The following is an 18,087-nucleotide window of genomic DNA, read 5'->3' as shown; positions in this document are numbered from 1 at the left end:
CCTGTCTCTTTATAAATCATACTTCATGGTGGAAATTACAGCTAGGTACTACACTAAGATCTCCCTCAATTAGCAGGAGATACCATGGGGTTTGGAAATTAATAGTTGTCTATTCTAGACTGTCTTCTGTTGTCAGAAAAATATTCTTATTAGAGTCTGGGCCCGTGTCCTCCTCCTCCCCCCCCCAGATTATGGTCGTAATGCCCTTTGAATGAAAGCTTTATTACAGATTCAGCACAGCAGAAACAAGTTTACTGTTTCCCAACTAGGAATCAACCCTAGTTCCATAGGACCTAGACAGGCTTATCTATCAGCCATCCCAGATCTGGCTTTATTTCCTAAACTGATGAACGCCCTCACAGATAAGTTCACTTTACAATCAAAGTAAGACTATTGGAAGAAATCAGTGCCTGAGAAGTAATTTTTATTCCAGCCACCGCTGGGAAAAGGGGAGTTCATGATAGATGAAGGGAAGAAACTTTTGGACAGAGAAATCCCTGAAGAGTCACTCAAAGTGTTTGCTTTAGTCTTGGAAAAAATGTTATTGAAAAAAGCTCTACTTTAACCACACATTATTTTTCTTCCATGCAGAACTACATATTCAAATGAATTTTTGGAACAGTCAATCTTCGTTCATCACACATGGGTCAGAGTAACATGCTCTCTTAGAAAAGAAAGAATGCGTTGCAAATTTCATAATAATTCAAAGTCTCAAGATTATTTGATTGCCAAATAATCCTATTTAAATGACCTGCAAATGTGCACACTCTGATAAAGCTTTTTCTGCTGCTGTCCAATTGGATAGACTTTCTGGAGTCTCAGAAACCAGCTCGATTATTCACTTCAGTAATTTGGACGGGGGAAAGGAGGAATAGAAAGATTAGTGTAGAGGCCTGCATCTGACACTTTTACCAAGCTGTTTAAAAGACAGAAGTAAAAAGAAGAGAAAGCTCAGAGGATCACAGTAGAGTCAGGAAACAGTATAAAATTATGAACTATAAAAAGTCACACAACAGCAGCTTACCCATATAATACGAGTACTTCTCTTCTAGCATCTGCCTTACCCACGTATCCTCAGCATGCCTTCTTCCTACTGCTAGAAAAGACCCAAAGACCAGTTCTAACAAAGTGAGAGCCAATTATTTAGCCTGCCATCATTTTCAAAGCCTGCAGTTGTACAGAAAAGACTCCCAAGTTTTTAATCGATTGAACTTTTAGAAGGACAGACAAAAGGCAGTAAAGCTATAAAGCATCAATATTAGATTGCTAATAAATGCTATCCAAATGAATGTTCAAAAGAAACCAAAGACATTTAATGTTCAAGGTAGACAACAAGCTGTTCACAAGACAAATGACACCTTCACAGACAGAATACAATAAATTAGAGACCCTGGTCATGGTAAAGCAGAATGTGTTTACTGTTATTGATAAGCAATAAATCACCTGCCCTCTAACAGTTCCTCCCTATAAATCACTTCCAATGAAAGAAACAGATGATTCCAGTATGCAGCCATTCTTCACCACAGCCCTGAGCTGGGAGAAGAAATCTGCTGTGCTGAGTGATCTCCACTTTTAACCGTACTTGTTCTATAGTGGCACAGGGGAAGCGGCAGGGCTATGTAAGAGATGTAACACTGTGCACCATGAGATACCAGCTGCAACTTTTGCAGATTCACAGCAGGGCTGAGCAGCATACAGAGCTGCAGTGTGCATCAGTCTCCGCACCTCCCTGGTTTGGACTCCAGCCTGCCGTGATCCATCGCGGCTGGCATCCTTACTGCCTGGACCACACCTGATATGCGTAAGTAGACTCTGATCTGCAGGCATTGTCAGGCTGGTGTCTACCACCAGGCTCAAAAATACAGTATGATCCTAATGCAATTTGACTTGCTTTGGAAGAATTAAGTTTATAGAAAACTTTTCAGTAAGAACTTCAGTCTCTTGCTATCACACCAATATCTATTTTGTCTAACTAGAAGGAAAAGGATTCACATTTGTGATTTCCCTGCAAACAAACCACTGAACAAGCTGAAGACACGATTAGACTAACACACTTTCCTTCTCTGCTGGTAAAGATACCACCAGAAGTGGTCTTATTTATTTTTTAAAAAATCTGTTTCCAATGTAATGTTTCAAACTACTATGTAAAAGCATAGAAACGAGGATGTCAATAAAAACCAGTATATCCCAGATGAGAGCAGCATAATGAAACACTGTCTCAGTAAACAGAAAATCTTATTTTTCTTTACTACTTCCAGAAAAAGAATTATACCTCCACTTAGGTAAGAGGACAGCTTGCTTTCATTTACATTACACTTATTAAGAAAGAAAGATCTAAGCAGTAGCTGTTAAAAGCTCTGGCTGAAGCTGCTTACAGAGACAAAAAATATCATGATTTCCTATCAAGTAAGTATAAATGGACATAGAGTTATTCAAAGGAGGCTGCAGTTCTGATACCAACTCTTACAGTGCAGGTAATTTAAGAACTCCAAAAGATGTGAATATACTTTCAGAAACTGAACTTTATTAAAATTTAAGTGTTTTCTTGATGTCTTCCTTCAGCAGTTTGCCAGACTATTGCTTTGTCCCTTATTTGAACAAACTGCAATTGCAAGTGTGAAATATGTTTCTGTTGCTCACTCTTTTGTGCCACTGGTTTGGTGAACCATCCAACTAACTCCTACAGCTTCCTCCTCCACAGAGCCCCTGGCAGGCCTCAGTGTAAAGAAGAGGAACACTGGAGCAAGAGCTTCCAAACAAAACCAAAGACCACACTAAGCGTCTACAGACACTTTTGAAACAAAGATGCCTCATTTCAACACTTGCGTATTTTAAGGAGCACAATCCACAAGCTGTTGCCCAAGCGCTTTGGAAGCAACAGGCTAGAGAGCAGGTTACTGGAAAAGATCTGTAGCTGTGCGATAAAGCTCAGCCCTTCCCCCACCTCCTGTAACTCAGCAAAGTCCCTCCTCTGCCCATCTCTGTCTAGCAGATGGTGAGGTGAAGGCAAGAACTGTTGCTTGTACATGAGGACTCTGTGCAGCCCTGACAAAAGTTGCAGCTAATCAGCACCTGCACGCTTCCCCCCCAGCTAGAGGCAATTAACACCTCCAGCCACCTCACCTTCCTTCTTTTGCCCTGCAAAAATTGCAGAAGCAACAGTTCTACCACTTGCAGGACAGTCTTCCCCAGCAGCAGAGAAACAGATGACACTGTGCACTAAAAAGTGATAAAGTCTGTTTTGGAAGCGGGGGAAATCACACCAATCTTTCCTGTCCAAAGAAATTCCCATCAGCAGCCAATGAGACACTTCTCAAAGGGAGCTAAAAAGATGAGCTAGTGCAGAGAATAGCGCTCACCGCATGGAAACACAAGACCTAAAACACAGGTTCGCTCACGGCAGACTGTAGTGTAGTGAACAAGCGAACAAAGGCCATGCCAGCAGCCATCTTCCGCAGCCCTTCCACAGGAGGTTGAGAGGTTTGCCGTGCCTACTCCCTCTACTTCTGCAAACCTTGACACTCTCAGGGATATATGTTAATTTTATTTTTATAAGGAAAAAAGTTCTGCTCCAAAGTTTTTCTGCTTCAATGAGAGAACCTGTGAAGGCAGACCCCCTTCATTAAGCCAAGGCATGAGAAGGAAAGACCCAAACTACTGGCTGCTGGTAATTGTAGGAACAGGAACCATCTGATTCACCAAGACCTAGCAGACACAAACCAACCAAGGCCTTCCCAAAGGAAGCGGGATACTTCTTAGGAAAGAGACATAAACCTTGTTTCTGAATGTCAGCTTCCTTCCCAGAGCTGCAGCAGCAGGATGGAAACTGCCAGTGCAGAAAACCGCTGATGGTTGCAGTTCTTCACTGAGGTCCTGCAGGTGAATGGCAGTGCCTTCCTTCAAAAGCTCAGCTATCACCTGGTGTTCTTCCAGTGAAGCACAGATAGCAAGAGCAGCTAAAGACAACACAAGAGTGTCTGTACCAGTTAAGCTCTTGACAAGCTGCCTTACACAGGCCAGGAATGGTTGGCAGATACACAGGTGCTGGAATCAAAAAAGCCTCAGAGCAAACAGCTTCAACTCCTTGTGTAAAGCCTGCGGAAAGACTTGATGTCCTACAGTACTTGCTCTAGTGTCTATTAAAAGGTCAGGTCCTATTTGACTCCACACCCAAAACAAGCCCCTAGGATACTTATTATAGATTCACTGATATATGAAGAATTATGAACTAGAGTTACAGCAAAACCTAAGCTCACCACTACAGGTACTAGGAAAGACCAGCAGTTGCATCATGATGGCAAAATTGAAGACTGACAGGGGCTCTACTGCAACTCATTTTTGCCAGTGAAACCACAGTCATGAAATAAAACTGAAAAGGTTTCAGTATTGTCATAGCTACCAAAAGCCACGAATGGCTGGAACCTGCTAATTTGCTAACAAAATAGGCTTTCAGTAAAATGATTAGTGATATAATACACAACATTCATGACTGAATGATCCACAAATACGTGCTACAATAGGTTTGGCAAGACTGAAAGCCTTTTAAGCAGGGACAGAATAGAAAAAAAAAGTGATCCCACTTTAGCCACAAGTGATATTAGAACATTGACCTGCTCAAAGCAGCTAAAAGACTTTTCAAATAGGAATAAGCAAAGGGTTTGTTGTGTCTAAGGGCAGGAAAAACAGCACAATTAATTTGGCTGTATGTTACAGTACTACTGAAAGATTAAAGTGAAAAAATATATGACATTGTCTAAACAAATCTTCTAGCATTATTAATTTAAGTCTGTGCAACAGTATGTGACTAATGTTCACTGGCAAAATTAAATTTAACTACAAAAATTTTGAGATCTGATTACGGCAATTAGGAATTCTACATGCAGTGCAGCCTGCCCGTTATCAGCCTACCCCTGCAGCATTTTCATAGTTTGTTGTATTCTTCTTAAAAGCAAGATTTTTTGCCCATCATTAGTATTTCTCCCCATGTTAAATAAATCATAATGTTCTTGAAAACATTTTCCATAATCAAGCAGGGCTTAAATCTTTAGAGATCCTTGTTCAAACATGAGTGGGGATAAACGTTAACACCATCAGGCATCGACTAATAAATTAATAATAAATTCTACCTCAGAAATCCAAGGCTGGAAATACACTGAGTTTATGCCATCTCTGACCATGACCAGGACATAGCCAGAGCATCATGTTTAGGAGAAATGGAGTTCATCACCTTTTAGAACAGGATTCCTGGGTTTTCAGCTCTGCAGTAAATAGGGCTGACTTGATCTAAGCTTTATCTAACATGACACTGCCATTGTGATATAAATAGTGTCTTACTTGCCTTCTTCAGAGGAACAATCTTAGTCAAGAAAAGGTCAAATGGTTTTACCACAGGGGAAAAGCGCAAAAATCTTCTGTAATTTAATATTGCCCCCCTTTTTCTTTTTGGGAAGCCAGGAGACTCCAGGTGCTAGTTGCATAGGAGGGAGAGTAATGCAGAAGAGAAGACAAGGCATATTTATCTAGTCTGCAGTAGCACAAAGCAATAATATTTCAATCATTTCTTAAGGCCCAGGAGGAACTAGTATTCACCCAGCATCTCGCTGATCTCATCTTTACTTGGAATCCTGCAAACTCTATAGACAAAGTCTGCTCAAACCTGCCTCCTTGGACAATGCAGAAATAAGTCATAGCTGCAGGCAAGTCTGGGACAGATGTACTTGACACACCTACTAGTGAGTGTATATTTTCTTGTACCACAACGCTTATTGCATTGATACTTTCAATTAATAAAGCATTAAACATGACTCTTGCCCATAGCTAGACAAATTGATCTATTTTTAGCCAAACAGGAAAAATACCTAGTTTTAAATCTCTGAATACATTACACAGCCTGAGGTTACTGCTATTAACCCTCAGATAAGCACCACAGAAATACCCCCATATATTTATTAAGGTTGCTTTCAAGCCTTTTTCTTATCCTACAGAAAAGAAAGCAGCTCTGTTACAGAATTTGCACGCGAGACAGGCTGGTATACTCATACACAGCTGAACTAGAAAAATACAGCGGGGAAGCAAAATTTCTACAAGTTATTACATGAAGGTGACCCAAAGCCCGATTTATTGCTAGCTTTTATTGCTTGCTTTCATTGCTTCCAGCGCACTGGTAATCTATGCACATGGCAATTCTTCAGTACTAAAGGAAATCAGTAAACAAGGTCACACGTGTGTCAAACATTCTCTGCTTTGCACATTCTAAAAATACTTGTAGGTCCTGCTTGCTAGAGTGGCACCAACCTTTCCTTGTGTCATCTGTGCTGCCTGTGCCCCTCACTGGGTGTAGCCTGCACCTACAGCTCACAGTATGCAGGGTGGAATACATCCTACTCAGTGGAAATCAGGGTAATTGCTAAACTTGTTATCAACCAAATTAGAAAGTAAAATAATTACAGCAAATTTCCCCTTGGGACATCTTCTGCAGACTACAAAAGACTTCTAAGACACTCCAAACCAGCCCTTCTTTCTTGGAAAATACCACACACTGGAAAAATAATTGTTTATCATTAAATTAAGTTACAGCATGTAAGGTGAATGAGATAAATGGAGTATTTGAGTCTTTGGCCCAGACCCTGTGATACACAGGCAGCTTGCAGGTTGTTTCTGCAAAACATGTTTATGCAGTGACTTTAGCCTTCTAGCTAAACAACACTGCAAAGGGCTATGAGGGAACACAGCAGGTCCCCTCGGCTACCCATCCTTTTCAGTCTAAATGGGAAAATGTGAGATGCAGCAGCAAAGACAACAAAATATATGTAACAGCGGTAGTCGATACAATCTATACAAAGAGAATGAAAGGCTCCAGCTATTATTCCAGCCTTAAAGTAAAGCATCTCGAGTCGTGACTAGCAGAGGGATTTTGCTTTCACGCTGCTTTGTGAAGGTGGAGTGAATCTCACCAGCTACTGAATGCAGCGTGACAACCTGAACCAGGGGCAACACGAACAGACATTATAAGGACACACAATGCACTTAAAGTAAAAAGTGCTTGCAGTGAAGTATCATTGAAAGAAAAATGCAGTGGAGGGAACAGTGTTCAGCAGAGCATACATCTGGCATTTTGAACTCAAACCAGAAATTTTCCATCCTCACAAAAAGAATTAGATCATAAAACTTATGAATAATAGATCTTACTTTGGACTTCTGAAAAATTCGTGAAAATTCTGAGCACGTGAACCTTAGTTAGGAGCACTGAAATTGAGGATTTGAAAGAGAAATTAAGACAAGCTCAATGTTTATATAATAACACAAAAACCAGTGCCAAAGCTTGAGAAAAACAAGGAAATTCAATGGTTCTGACACTACACATTCAGGATTTGCATTTTCCAACTGCCATCTGGAATTCTATTTTTTTTTTAATTTTAAACGCATAATGAGGAAGTAAAGCAAGATAGCTTGTACCTCATGTCCTCAGGCTTTTTTGTTCCTTTGTTTTTCAACAAGGAAAATATAGAGATAATGACTGGTTATGATTACCGAGAAATACCTAAAGAAAATGAGTTTTTCAAAATGCCCCATCCAAATGCATTAGCAATTAGAATCTCCTCAAGTTTCCATTAGTCTGTCAAAACAAGAAATAATCTTATAGCAGCTCTGACTAAAACTCTAAATCTAAAAAAATCTAGAAAGATTGTCACATTGATTGAATTTCAAAGTATAGACTTACAAATTCGTAGTCTCCATCCTGTGGTACTTTCCAATCGGATGAATTTTTTGTCTGGCCAGACACATTCTTCCCAAAGCTATTGATTTGATTCTCCTTCTCCTTCTGCTCAAAATATTCAAGGAATGATGGTTTGGCTGGCTGCATCGTTTCATCCCTCCCTGGAAATATTAAAAATAAAAAAAAACCAGTTGTTTTGAAAAATATATTTTCAGTTATACTGCCTTGCATCATGCCCAAAAGTGATTTTATTTTTTTATTTTTTTAGCACACACTAAATCACGTAGTACTGCTAAAGTACGATTTTTTCGGCAGCTTTTCAAATATAAAACTGACTGTACAGCATTGCTTTACAAGCAGAAACTCATCTTGGTGTTTATAAATGGCATAGTACAGAAGCAAGGCTTTGGAAGACCACATCTACAATGCCTACCTACCACAACTTGCCTTTGGTAGAAGCAGTCAAGTTCTACATTTCTTGGGTGGAAAGGATGAATTAGTTTGCATACCTTTTTTTTTTTTTTTTCCCCTTCTTTTTATTAGTCAGCTAGTAAGTTTAAAAGTTTACTGCCCTGGTTTTCCTTCTGTGAGTTAATTACTCTGAACACACTTTCTTTGTGGATTACTCAAATAAGTCAGATACATGGATTAATCATTCAATTCTAGACTGCATTTAAGAAACTCAGAGTAATAAGAAATGGGCAAGGGTATAAAGAGAGAGAGAGGAGTCAAAATAACCCCCTAAATATGAATACTTTGATTTGTAAGAGGGGGTCTCATAAGCCACCCAAGCACTGTTCTCAATAACAAAGAAAGAGTTCACCCATACTGATAGAAGGATATAGCCAAGAGCACAAAGCTTTAGCACAACTAGATTTATGTTATTCTTGTTTGTCTAAATTATTCATTAGAACAAACAGAAGTTAAACGAAAAGGAAGAATGCTGCTGATACATTAAGAGTAAAGAGCTAGAAAAATTACATTCTCATAGGGTGCCTAGGTACGTTGGGTAGTTGGTGGGATTAGAGATAGGAGTACTAACATACTCCTCCTTACTTCAGCCATCACGTTGTCCGAATCACTGCTCATAAATCTAGCAACCCATTCAAACAGGTTTCCACCACTGAAGGAAGAAACGCAACGTCACACGTTCCCAGATCAAAGGAGATCCCCAGTGCTGTTAGGAGGGAAAGGAGGTGGGCTTCAGCTGTAGGGTGACAATAGCGTAGTAGGGAAGCAAATGATGAAAAGTGAGAGGATGAACATACTGATTGCTAGCAGAGACCACATAAAAACCAATACAGGAAGAAAACACAGATTTTAACTTCACAGCAAGTCAAGATCGAATGACCTTCACTATCTCCAAGGGAAGATTTCTTTTCTAGTGCAACCGACACAGCATCAGATGCTGCCCAGACTACTCATGCTTAAAACCAGCCTGACCTGTGAGTTACAGTGTGGCTAATATCTTGTAAAGAGTTTCAGTCTAAATGAAGAGGCAGGCTTGCACAGAAAACATGCTTTAACAGGGCTGCACCACAAGACCATGACAGCTGCCACCACAGCTAAAGGCTACTCGCAGCTTAATGCCATTGTGCTGCTCTTTACGATAAAATGCTTCACAAAAACCTGCGAGTGTAATAGAAGTAAGCACTGTAACAATACCTAGTAAAATGTTTTTGTTCTGATAAAATATGGCTCTCCAGACACTGGAGTAGGTTAATCATACTTGAAACATATGTTTTAGGCAATGCAGAAACCATCATTTTCAGAAAGCAGGACTAGGACTAGAGTTAACAGAAAATGGCATCAGAATAGCCTAATTCTGGACTGTGGAAATGAGTTCACTGTCAAATGCCATATATTTGTAATAAATATAATCTGGCAGGCAGGCAATCAACCAAAAGTTTAGAGCTTCAGACAACCACACGGGGATGAAGCCATCCTTCGGGGGGTTTGTGGGGTCTGCGTTACACAGAGACTCTCCTACAAGAATTTGTTCAGAAGGCAGGCTAATCCTCACTCAGGACATTCAGCAGTGCTTTCCTCTCGAAAAAATATTAGGTCCTCTGGAAACCCATTAAGATTTAATCACCGACTACTATTCTTGCACATAAAATTGCCATCCAGTGATCCAGAACTTCCCTGGCAGACTCTGCCTGATCCTCAGACAAGTATATGAATTCCTTGGTCAGCTATGAGATACTTTAGGAAGTGATTTGCCTATAGACATGTTAAATACAGACCAAATTTCCGCAAAGTTTGAGAAATCTTGGCAGGATATTTGGGTTGTGATACTGAGAGAAGTGTGGTTCTACACAGCCTGAAATGTCATGATGCATTTTGAAAAAGCAGTGCATGGTGCTGCCTCTCCAGGGTCAGCTAAAAGCTCAAGCATGAACTGAAGTGCTTATACTTTTGCACCACGACAACTGGAGCAAAGACAAATTATTCTACCCCTGACACTAGTTCCCCTTTTTTAAAAACTGAAAAACTCCTGACACAGAATTACATCAAGAAAGACACCTTCAGACAGGCTGAGTGAAGGTCAGTCAGGGAAACGTCTGCAAAGTAGAGAACAGATTTGCTGTTGGGAATAATTACTGAAATACAATAGCAATCCAATTACTGCTAAGTGATAAAACATTTATTTAGAATGAAGTAAATACACCCCTTGTATTCTGCTGTAGTCCAGCCTGTTTGAAGCAGGAGGTAAGCTCTTATGGCCAACTGCAGCAATGTTTAACACCAAAAAATTTTGTAGAAGAAGAGGAATTCATAACTACCTAGGCTAACCTATACACAGTTTACTGACAGCCAGCCTAGGTCTCAGTCTCAGTAATGCAGTCTTCCTAGGGAAAAAAAAAAAGACAATCTAAATAAAGCTTGCACTCTATGTTTTGAAAACAATTGTTTGCAGCACAGCAGACTTTGAAAGCAAGTGTTTCACTCCAGTGACTTGGTTTCTTCAGTTCTTTTCTATTTTTTTTAAAAAGACTGTTCACTCATACCAGAACTTAATTCAGAGTTATCACTTAAAATAATCATGCTCATTTCCCCACATCTTGTATTTTACCAAGAACTGCAATTTTTGTAAATGACCAGTTACATCTACTGAAGAACATCCTATTGTAGCATCACTGAATTACTGAAAGACATATCCAAATGAAGTTTTATTTACTAAAGCTTCTGTCTCATGCAAAAACAAAACAGACGAAGAAGGAAGCACATGAAATGGTTGTGGTGGTGGTGGTTTATAATCCTGAAGAGTACATCTGGATTTTCAGTCCCACCTGTGCAAGGGACTGAAAAGCTGGGGGGCTGCAGCAGAAGGCTGCCAGGACATGGAAGGGGTCTCTGCTGTGCTGAGAGGGTGGGAGGGAAGGGCGTGTGTTCAGCCTGGGGAGGGCAGGGGGGGCTCTAGCCACCGTCTCCCACCCAACAGGCCATCAGAGCACGGCTCTCCAGCAAAAGGATGAGAGGAATGGTCTGAACTGCAGCAAGGGCAACTCGGCTGAACATAAGGAAGAAAGTTTTCGCAACAGAGATGGTTGTGCAACAGAGCAGGGCTGGAACAACTGTGCAAGGCCCTGAGCAACCGGATCTGACATTGCACTTGGTCCCAGCCATCACACAGGGAATTGGACTGATGGCCTCCAGAGGTCCCTGCCAAGCCAAGCTCTTCTGCGACTCACTCTTCACACCCACTGTCAGACACCTCTAACCTTGCAGTCACCTCAGGCCTTTGAAATGCATGCAACATTTAGTCACCAATTTTACTATATTTAGCCACCAATTTTAGTACATTTCTACACAACACCATGTAAAACTGCATCTTTATTTAATGTCGGTTTATTTTTTAAACTGATTAAAATAGAGATTGCTAACTGATAAAGAATGGAAAAAAGATAATATAAAATAAAAAACACCCAGAATACAGATCTAAAATGTCTGAGATTTTAGTTGCTACTGAGAAGTAGGGGCGTGTATGCAGCAAGACTGACAGAAACGCTCCCTGAGACAGAACGACATTACACCAAATCAATTACCCCCCCCAGTACAACTGGGTTTCTTTTCATTAATCGTGGCACTTAACAGTGTCATCTTTCCAAAGACGATCTGCTATTAATTCAACACAAGAATCAGGCTGCTATATCTTTAAGATTGTGATAACAGGCAGCTGAAGACAAAAATCGATCACTGCTATTTGCAGCAGAAGATGCTGCTGAAAGATGACACCGCACTAAACGTGTCTGTGCCAAAAAGCATTTAACTTCCTAGTTTTACAGAGTTAGACTAAAATATGAACATTTGACAGAAAGTGAGATCACAGGTGTGGCAGAGAAGACCTTTTATGAGAAGGTCACCCTGTGGTGACAAGAAAGACTTCACCATGCATTTATTTTGGAACCTAAAGAGTGGCTGATAAGGATGAGCTGCGAGAGCTCCCTGGAGCCATTAACGGTCTACCATTTAGATACGCAGTCATCTTTTTAGGAGCTATATTAATTACACAAATGGAACACCACAGCTCTGCTGGAGCCAGTCCAGCTGACTGCAGGACTGCAGGTTTGGGCTCGCTGTGCAGAGCCACAGCTGCTGGGAGGACTGCTCCATGTTCAGTGTGCTGTGCAGTGAAGAGCAGAAGCCCCCCGCAGAAAACTCACAAGCACTGCCTGGTATAAAGTCATGTTTAGAAAAGTGTAAGAACATTAGTCTTGTTGTGTGCGAGAACAAAAAAAGATGTGAAACTGGTGGGTCCAAAGATAGAGAATGCTGTAAGTTGTGAACAAGTATCCCCTCAGCTTTTGATTTTTAAAGAAGCACCATGCTAAGCTTGCTACTGATTTCAGGGATAGTATTACCCTTTCAGCACTGGAAAGCAAAAGTCCAACTGCATGTGGTACCATGCAAGCTGGGACAGTCTTTCCCCAAAGCACAAATAGCCCAGACAAGCCAAAAGACGACTGACAGATACGTGCAGGGCACTGCAAGCAGCCAGCAAGGCAACTCCAGTAACAGCATACTGGATCCCCTCCTCTGCTGGGCTACAGCAAGGGCAAGTTTTAAGGACAAACTAAAACAATGTGCTCCCTCCCAAACAACGTCACCTTCCTGAACACTTGAGGGAATGGAAGAGGTCAGTCTTAGTGGCTGACTGCACAGCATACAGACCTCCTCACATCAAGCAAAAGATGACAAAGAAGGTGTGGACAGCCTTCAAGACATTTGTATCTCCATATGATGCTGCCGAGACAGTATCATGATAAAGAAGAAATAGCACAGTCAATTAAACCAGCAAGAAATTTACTGTTGTTTCCGGCAGTAAAAAATATCTGTGAAACCAGATCATTATAATCTCATCCCAGAAATCAAAGCACTCATTTTGTTGATTTTGTCAAATTAGCTCTCACAATTGAAAATTTTCAGAAGCTCATCAGCTTCAAAGGATGCCTTCAAAAGGAAAGTGGGATTTACAAAGTCCTTCTATCTGAACAAGCTTGCTGAATAATGAAACTAGAATTTCTCCTCTTCTCTAAAGTTATTCTCCTCTAGTCCAACTTGACAGCAGAATTCTTGTTTTGCTATTCTTTCCTCTTGAAAGAGATTGCTATTTTCTACCTGGGGTGAATTCTAGAGTCACAAAACTTACCATGAGAGAGAAGGATAACCTCAGGGCCACATTGTGTGTGTTCTTTAGTCAAGCCAGTTAACACAGTTAATACTTTAAAATACCTATTCTTGAAGCCATGGGGAGATATTTCCTCATATCACAAAAATTGGAGGTAGAGTTGTGACTGGGAACAGTCAGGAGATCACACTACAGAATTCATCTACGAAGATGATGATGTAAATTATCAATGATCAATTATTACATTAGCAATACCAAACTAAAACATGATACTTGGGACACATACACTAATTTGTCAATATTTCAGAAGACTGCAATCTTCAGAAAGACAACTGATCTCAGCTCCAGGGAATATATGCGTTCATGAGAATGGGGTGTCAGGAGCAACAAGACTAAACATTTTTAAGTTTACTTGTGCTAGGAAAGTACCATGAATGCCCTGCACAAATCTCAGGAAGATGCAGCCCCTGTGACCAGGAGGTGAAAACAGGAGCTCTGCAGAGATGCAGTGAAGAGCACTCACCTTAACTTTAAAGAAAGTAGAGCTATCACTGCCTTTAGTCAGACATAATGCCAGAAGGGATCCCCTGGGACAAGCAGCACAAGATTATATAGTCGCTTTCAGAGAGGGATCAAGATCTATTGTAAAGCAATTGGTCTGCCTTGCCCTTGCTGTTGACAGGCTTGCTCTTCTCCTGGAGTTATAAACCCTCTCATTTCCAGTCTAAAGTTTATGGGAGGCCAGTGTATATGTGCTGATTCTTGAGCAAGCCTCAGCTCTTTGGCATTCAAACCATAATACTCTACAGTGCTCACCTCCCCCCCTTGCCTGCCCCCCCCCCCCCCCTTTTTTTTTAAAAGAGTTCTTGCATCCAATGTCATCTTTCATTTCCGTGGTCTAAATAAGCATAGACCTCTTCACTGACTTAGCACGTCCAGGCTTAGTCCCCAGTAGTCTCAGTAAGCTTCTGCCAGCTTTACATTGAATTATGTAACTTTAAGGTTTAAAATGCCCACATATTAGGATGCACAAAACAGTGCCTGATGATTATGTTCAAGCAACACTTCATTAACATTAAATTTAGAAGAGAATTGCAGTTTTATTTGCTTTGGGCTATTTCTCAGGGATCACAGATGAACTTTAGCAGCTGGACAGCATAATTTGTACAGCATGAACAGGACTGAGTCATTTTATGAAGCAGAGGAGAGAGATGCCAATTTATTCAACCACAGCAGAAAGTGCTCCATCAGTAATGAATTCACCCCATGGCAACACAAGCTGAGATTTCCTCACATTAAAAGCAGACCACATAACACTTCATATCTATTGACGCTTATGAGGACAAGCCTTTCCATAATTATGGTCTATCTCAAACTAAATCAAAGCAGAACATGCCTGACAGGTCCTGCTATGAAGAAGGAGCTCCTAAACGACCATTAAAAAAAAAAAATAATCAGTGCTAGGTATCCTAACTAATCTCTTTTAATGAATATAAGACATCAAAGTCATCTAAGCAAAAGAGTACCAGCACTCATCCCAAGCTGAGGTGTATACAATTGAGGACTTTTCCTGAAAGAGGAGGAAATCCTCACAGTAACGAAAGCTGTTCAAGACCAGGTTACCTCCTTTTGAATCTTTTTTACATAAAAACTCAGAAAAGATTATAAATACGTAGCAGCTTTCCTCCTCCATCAGAAATTTTCAGTGGACACCTACATCTTTCACCTCACTAGCTTGAATTGCTAATTTAGTCCAGCAACTACAGTACACGACATTGGCAGCGAGACCTGAAGGTGCATCTAGAAAAAAGTGAACATTTCATATCCTGCATCATCTGGCTCAGGTACTGATGAATCTTAACGAGAAAGAAATTCATCAACAGGGCTGCAGTCTTCAGGTCCAGCACGCTGTGGGTAACAGCTCAGGCTCTCCGAATGGCATATAACCAAGGTAACATTTGTTAACACCCTTGGTATTCACAACCCAGAAACTTATTTACTTATCTACAGAGAACAGAAAACACCACAATGAACATTTTTTTCCTGAAGCTTGAAAATCTGCTGGTAAAAACAAATTTGGTTTTAAACTTCCGCTATTAAGAAATTTAAAAGTTTATAGATTTTCCTCATTCCTGCTCCAGAGGAAAGCTTTCTGCAGGGTTTATTTTGATTCAGTAGGAAGCAAGTTCATTCTCAGAAGAGACTGGTAGGTTACAATTTGCTTGTATGTGCAAATATATGCATGCATATGGGACAGAGGTATACTTATTAAATGATTGACTACTACTCTCTTGGTTGAGCCTCTCGAAACATATTGCCTCCTGTATGGTATTCAGGGCTGAGAGCCATACTTCCCCTCTTCCTCAAGACAATGCTTCTGTCCAGAAAAAAGAAAAACAAAACAAAACCCACGCCCCCCCCAATTTTAAAAAAACCACGCCTACTTTCTATTCCTCACCATCACAAATGCAGGGTGCTTAATAATCAAGTGTTAGGAACAGGAAAAATAGCTGTGTTAAACACATACATCTCTTTCTCAAATTTCAGGGTCTCTGAAAATATAAATATTAACAGATAATTTTGTCTTAGCATTAAAGCTTTGTCAAATATTCAGGACAACCAAAGGTGGACAAGCATCCAACTTAGACCCTGGACTTAACTTTTCTTCATGCTTCAGCCTGCGCAGAACCACTGTTTCATTTGCTAACACGCTGCAAGGAACTCCGGTAGCCTACCAGTACTCAAACAGAAAAACCAAAACCCACAGCAAAAAGCCAACAACAAAATGACAGCTTATACAACTCCTCCCATTGCTTAAAAATACTGTCCACATAACTTGATATTCTTAACCAAAATGTGCTGGCCACTGCTTATCTCAAGTTTGCCAGCAAGGCTGCTATTAAGTAAAAAAAGTAACACAGCTAGAAGACTTATCTGTGAAGATTTGTATTCTCTACACCTCAAGAGTAGCAGGACTGTGCTTCTTACAGTTCAAGAATTTAATCAATGTAGGTGTTCCTATAAACAGTGCGTTATTTAAATGCATAATGGTAAGAGTGGTTTATGGTCCAATTATGCCTTAATGGACCAATTCATTTTAAACACAGAACTGTACCACTGGACATTAATAACACCAAGTAGTGGGAAGCTGCTTCAAAGAGCTATGGTCTACAGAGAAAAACAGGCAAAACACAGCCAGTATCTTTGACATACACAATGTAAATCCTGACAAAATGTGGGGCTGTTCTCTATAGTACCTGCATCAGCTATTTGGATAACACGCATCTGCACTTTTTTGGACAACTACTGAAATTACACCACCTATAGCTACCTCAGCTACATCCCAGTAATACTTTATTCAATTACAATATTAATGCAATCACATAAACCTTCTGTCACCATATTTGTTCTCCTGTTCACGTTACAGCTTTTACAGTCATTGCTTTACATGAAGTAGTACAGGTTAATTAGTGGAGACAAAAAGTTTCCTGAGTCTTGGCAGTCACACTTCTCTGGTTTAGGTTTAAGTGTCACCCACTGGATGTCTCACAAAGCCACCAAGACTAACAAGTCTTCTCTGAATATTTTTCCTAATAGGAAGTTGCCAAGTTTGCATCTCAGCTCATTTAATTTGCTAATGAAACCCAAACGCCCCTCAAAAGGGGAAATACCTTTTTTTTAAAAAGGACACAACCTTGCTCAGCAGCATGGGCACGGTAAAAGCATACCAAAATCCAAACCACCCCTAACTTTATTATAAGAATTAAACCTAGAATTTTTTATTTTAAACATTCACAAAGTATTAAGAATTTTTACACGCACATTACAATTCATTACATTATCAAGGTAGGGGCAACAGCGTTATTAGAGCTTCTGGTCTACCCCTGCACCAGACGCTCTACTGAATGCGTGCCACGTTAGCAAAAACCTCACACCCACGTTTCTTCCACCCTCTCCAAATCCCTTGATCATCTCGACCCAAAAACCCGACAGCCCAACTCACACCACTGTTGGCAGTTCTACATTCTCCAGTATCGTTTTATTTGGTGCTTAAACAAGCAAGAGGCACTTTAACATAGAAAATAGGACAGATTATACTACTAGACAAACTAGATCTTATTTCACTTGGATCTGATCATATTGCAGAGTCCAAGTAAAGCAATATGTTTATCGGCTTTGTTATAAAATTATGTTCCACTCTTTAAATCGAAGAGAAACTCATGCCAAATTTCCACTATCTAAAAACCTACAGCAAATAAAGCAGAAACAGCAAGAAAAGAAAGAGTAAAAAATGCTGCACTATTTACCAGCACTACATATTCACTCACAGAAAAATTAAAAAAGATTATTTCAGACATATTCACAGTTCCAAAGTTATTCCAGCTCTCAAGCACAACGGAAATGTCTGTTATTATAAATGATTGTTCATCTATAGTTCTTCAGCTACTTCCAAAGTTTTCCTGGCATAGTTTAACTGCAATCCATAAGTAATCTGTTAGCAATCGATTTATAAGTAAAATGTGTCGCAGTACAATTTAGTATCTGCGGTTTCAGGCAATCACTTGAGTGTTTTCAAAATGCGTAACAGAATGTCATAGCGGCATTTTTAATGCTGCCTGAATATTTATATTGAGTGCCCAGAAAAAAAGCCAAGCAAATGAAAGAATTTAAGCAATCAGAATTACAGCTTAATTGACTACAAAACAAAACTTCCCCTACAATGTAGAACAGTAGAATT

General features: G+C 40.1%; 1 protein-coding gene across 2 annotated transcripts in view; it reads right to left on the bottom strand.

The window, feature by feature from the left end:
• The window catches only part of STK4 (serine/threonine kinase 4), a 47,807-nt gene that overhangs the window by 15,672 nt on the left and 14,048 nt on the right, over positions 1 to 18,087 (bottom strand). For both annotated transcript variants that reach the window (XM_064465727.1, XM_064465728.1), the window contains exon 10: positions 7,721 to 7,878. In XM_064465727.1, the coding sequence (XP_064321797.1) occupies positions 7,721 to 7,878 (158 nt within the window). The remainder of the gene's footprint in view (positions 1 to 7,720; positions 7,879 to 18,087) is intronic.

The sequence above is a fragment of the Phalacrocorax carbo genome, chromosome 14, assembly GCF_963921805.1.
Source record: "Phalacrocorax carbo chromosome 14, bPhaCar2.1, whole genome shotgun sequence".
In the NCBI taxonomy this organism is placed as follows: Eukaryota; Metazoa; Chordata; class Aves; order Suliformes; family Phalacrocoracidae; genus Phalacrocorax; species Phalacrocorax carbo.
The sequence above is the reverse complement of the archived record's forward strand: the minus strand, read 5'-3'. Positions and strand labels throughout refer to the sequence as shown.